At 43.7% G+C, this 4,894-nt stretch overlaps 1 protein-coding gene across 1 annotated transcript; it reads right to left on the reverse strand.

The window, feature by feature from the left end:
- Nucleotides 1-1,626: 1,626 nt before the first annotated feature.
- smug1 (single-strand-selective monofunctional uracil-DNA glycosylase 1) lies at nt 1,627-3,763 on the reverse strand. The gene is made up of 2 exons (XM_041959209.1): nt 3,312-3,763; nt 1,627-3,007 (listed from the first exon to the last, which is right to left on the reverse strand). The coding sequence occupies exons 1-2, from the start codon at nt 3,639-3,641 to the stop codon at nt 2,477-2,479; spliced, it is 861 nt and encodes a 286-aa protein (XP_041815143.1). The 5' UTR covers nt 3,642-3,763; the 3' UTR covers nt 1,627-2,476.
- Between the last annotated feature and the right edge of the window lie 1,131 nt (nt 3,764-4,894).

Raw genomic sequence — 4,894 nt, forward strand, 5'->3', positions numbered from 1 at the left:
TCTGCGCAGATAGTGATGAGCAATCCTGTCAGGTGCAGGAGTTTCACAACATCCTCTGAACCATGTGGACCACCAAGTAAAATTAGTGTTGCTGAGGTGACTCATGGGAGATGCAGTCCATGAGCGCACGTCTCATCAAAAGGCAAAGTGGCGCTGCAGACTTCAACTCCCATTACAGGAGAGTGTCATAGGATCTGCTGCGGGTAGTTATTGCTCATTGCAATTCTAAGTAGCGGCAGTGGAGGGGAGGAGGAGGTAGGAGGAGGGGGGGGCTGATGGCTAAACTCTTAAAAACAACTTCAGTGTACTCACTGTCATGAAATCAATAAAAAGCAGAAAAACAGAGTCCAGCAGCAGAAATCCACAATATGATGCAAACCAATTTCCTCAGTGTGTGATTCATTTATAAAGTGGAAAAGTTCTGCATTTGTTTCAAACAGCTCTGAAAATACTGACTAAGCTTCATGGTTACAATGGCGTCTCCTGGTTTCAGTCATGTGGATGCAATCGACAAAAATATTCTGTATGTTTGACTTTTATTCTCAAACTGTCTGATTGCGTAACAATCGTGGTTCCACTCATGAACACTTGATGGCAGTGTAGCTTCAGCACAAACCCATATTCAACAAGTAATTGATGGTTCTGGTGTGTTTCTCGTGGTCAGAAGTCCATCCAAAATCAAAGCCTGAACATTATAATGGCAGGCAGTTTAACACACATTTGCATTAGTGTATTCGAAGAGTAAGGTCGGTGCTGAATACTGTGATTGGCTGCTCTGATGACAAGCAGCAAACAAGACATTCCTGTGTTATGTTGTGACTGGTGCTGAAGTTTTAAACAATTATTTGAATTATTTTAGAATAAATTACTTTCTAGCTCATCTTCTGTCTCACTAACTTTACCCAGGACACCTCACCCCCTCTGAGACTTCTGCCTCTCTAAATGGAAAAAGGGAAACTCTGCTCTCAAACTCTAAAAACTCATTTCCCATCAGCGTAAAGGACAAGTGTGTAAGATTTAGTGGCATCTAGTGGTGACGCTGCAGACTGAAACCACATGAATACCCCTCACTCCCCATATAAGCATGTAGGAGAATCTATGGTGGCGGCGACAAATGCAAAGCCAGTGTTTGGTTTGACCATTTTGGGCTACTGTAGAAACATGGCAGTGCAACATGCTCCATGGCTGAAGACCTGCTCCCTCTGTGGATATAAAGAGCTCATTCTAAGGTAACGAAACACAATGGTTCTTATTTTCAGATATTATACACTAATGAACATGTGCTGTTATTGTGAATATTAGATCCCATTTCTGCCAATAGCTCCCCCTGAATCCTGCACACTGTTCCTTTAAGACTTACATGGCATGCTAGCAAGCTAACTTTTAGCACATCTCAGTAACTGGCTAAGTGTTAGCATAGTGCCATGTTAACATTCTAAACCTTAGCCTCGTTGTCAGTAAGCCTTGATCTTTGGAGCGCCTTTGGAGGCAGAAACTTGTTTCAGTAGCAAATCTTTAAACATGAGGGTCTTAATTTCAAGAGTACTGAGCCCATAAATACTACACACAACTGCTAAAACTGTGGACAAAATCAGTGTGTAAACAAAACACATTACCACAATAAACAACTATTAAAAAGCAATTTAAAAAAAGAATACAAAAAAGTGCAGTAGTCCAGCATGAACAATACTTACAACTGTACTTTAACAAAATATATTTTGTCATAAGAGAATATTTCTGAACTTTGTAATGTCATTGGTCAAAAGGTACAGTAGGTCTGTAAAGTGTGCACTTGTTTTTCTTCTTGAAGGCTTCTTTTTGTAAACATGCAAGACCTTGTTTACATAATGTGCAGAAAAGTCATAATGACAGTTGTTCAGTTTGGAACTAAATTAAAATGTCGAACACAATGTCTAGTGCATTTACTGCACTGCCATTTTTTATGGTCATGTTAAGGTCATTGTGTTATCATCAGCTAATACATATTGGGACAGGCTATAATGCCTGTTATGAGGCTGAATTTAAACTTTATGTACACGTATATTAAGTACAGTGCTTTTCCCCCTAAACTACAGTCTTAAGAAAAATTACCAGACAAGAACACTTCAACACCCTAAGCTTACATTTTCAATATAAAGCACCTTAAACTTAGTGTATAGATTTTGGCCGAAAGATTGGCCCAGTGCATGCACAGATCTGTAAAGGAATGAATCTTTACAGTCCAGAAGAAAAGCTGTTGCTTGCTGAAAAGACGTTTGCAGCATTTGTGATGACAGAGGTGGAAGCCGTTAGTGTATTACACTGTCTCCTTGGAGCTGTTTGCTGCCGCTAAAGCTTAAATGTGAGCCTGTACTTTTTACCATTGATGGCATCCCAATAGTCTCTTACTCAAACTCCCCACATCCCGATCTATTGTCAGAATGAGTGCACTCCATGCTGCTATTGATGAGGAACGTGTCAGAGGAGGTCGATTCGCTCATATGTTGTTCAGCAGCGACATGACACCAAGCTCTGCCAGCTTGGCTTTAGCTACTTCCTCCCAGCCCTTATTGGCTAGTGGGTTCCTGGGCGATGGATGCATTATGCCCTCAACTCGCACATTGACACCTGCAGCAGACAGAGCTCGCCGTGCCCGCTGCTCTGCCACCCTTCCCACCCCGATCACCATGGAGACGCCCAACGCCTCCACCGCCTGGCACAGTGCAATGTCACAGAGAGCCAGGAGGGCCTCCCGTTCAGCTGCAGGCAGCTCAGGGGGGGTTAAATTCTTCCCGCTGGCACTCATGAAAATGAGTGGGCACAGATTGTGCACAAAGCAGTGCTGGAAGAACACCGATGGCTCGCCACACAACTTCCTGAAGAAGCCCCAGAAACGTGCTCCGCTAACTTCACTCTGAGTGCAGGCAAGTCCTGTGATCCGTCGCTTTGGATGCTCTTCAGGAGGATGACCGACCTCCCCTGTGATCTTCAGCCAATCAACAACTGACTTCACTTCCCCAAATGGGACCTGTGCAAAGAAAAGATGATTTCAGCTTTTTTGAACACGTCACAAGATGCTGACTCAGTACAGACATCACAACAAAGAACAGGAAGTGATGTGATGATAATATGTGTGTCATGTTCGTAGGTAAGGCAAGGCTGCCCGAGCTCAAAACACGGCTTGTTATTGTTTGTGTTAGCTTCCGCATTCACAGCCTATCAGGAAAGACCATAGGTGCGTGCCCAGCGTGTTACTAAATTATCCATACCACTGCACTGATGGACCAGTTTAATATGCTTAAAATGCACATGTATGTAAACGCGGCGCTCACCCCCGTCTGTGCCATGCCGAAAGGTCCTGGATTCATGCCCAGAAACAGGATCCTTTGTCCGCCCTGACAGTACTTCTCAACGTAGCAGCGGTGGGTGTCCCAGGCGTACTCCAGCGGGTTGTAAATGTACCGGACGGGCTCACTGAAGGTGAGCCGCCGGAGGTGGGTGTTCAGCTCCAGCTCAACCTGAAGGAATCTGGTGGAGGGCGCCGTATTGAGCTCCTGTACCGATTTAAATCCCCTCGCCCCTGAGTCACATAAAGGCTTCTCCCCATCGTCTCCGCAAGCGAGCTTACCCGTTTCATCCGCAGGTGTGTTGTCATCTAACATGTTTTCTTGTGACAGTGTTGAATGACAGATAAAACCGTAGCATTAACCGTCTTTAAAGTTTTAACGTTAATAACATACTGTGCAGGACGGCTGTTGTGGTAAACATGAACTTCCTCCGCGAGTATTTTCTTCTTCTGCGCTTTCCTGTGAATTGGCCATCTGGCGGCGTTCAAAGCTGCTGCTGCCCTCTACAGCAACACTGGTGTCATTACAGCAAAGAGCACTACCGATGGAGATCAGTGAGGATCGGTATCAACAGTTATCGTTCTATGGTTTTAGGGCAGTAAGGACACGTGTATTCTGTTGGTTGTCTGGGCGATATGTGTGAGGGTTAAACCTAAACTACTGAGAGTCATTCTGAATTTTTTTTTCAGTGACCTAACTTCTTACAAATGAAATAACATTTAAACTGAACAACTGCTCATTTTGCAGGTCCCACCATGACAGAGAAAACACTTCAAGCCATACATCTAATTGGCCCTTTGAGAGTCCCTGACGTGTTAATGCTCTACATGCTCTCTAGATGCTCTCTAAAATACACTGAAACTGGTCCTTGTGCTGTTATGTAGATGGGATCCTTCTGGCTTGGTGACAAACCACTGATCGTCAAACTGAATCATAGAGGTTTGCCCCATCACTAGTAATTCTTTACTACATGTCTCTATGAGCTGCTTTGAGATATGACGGTGCCTGACCAGTGAGGACTCTGTAGGTGAGAAGGGTTTAAACTCTGTTCTGGATTTTACAGGGAGTCAGAGCAGAGATGCTACCATGGCAAAACTTTCTGGATCAGCTGGAGAGTCTTTGACTTATTGGAGCCACCTGACAATAAGGTGGTGCAAATTCCCTCACACTTTGCTGTGAATGTGGGATTTTTGGGCTCTACGGTCCCACCTTGCCTAATTGGTGATCCAGTCTTGATATCTTCTACTACCAATCAGTGAGCAGGTCTTTGGACGTGTCCTAACACCCTTGACTACAGGAGTTGCCCCTCTCCTGCAGAATTCACAACCATGCTGATTCTAGAAGAAATTAAATTTCTAATCCATCAAATGGGAAATGTCAATTCTGCGTCAGCATTTTAGCATTATTATTATTTTTTAACACAGAATTTCACACGCATCGGTCAAATATGAGTGCCAGGGTTTTTTATATATTGGAAAGGCTGACGTATGATTTCAAACGTAGTTCAAAATAACCTGAAACAGAAAATCTCTTGTCAAGTTTGTGAAATGAAAAACATCACAATGAAG

The sequence above is a fragment of the Chelmon rostratus genome, chromosome 2 (assembly GCF_017976325.1).
Source record: "Chelmon rostratus isolate fCheRos1 chromosome 2, fCheRos1.pri, whole genome shotgun sequence".
Classification (NCBI taxonomy): Eukaryota; Metazoa; Chordata; class Actinopteri; order Chaetodontiformes; family Chaetodontidae; genus Chelmon; species Chelmon rostratus.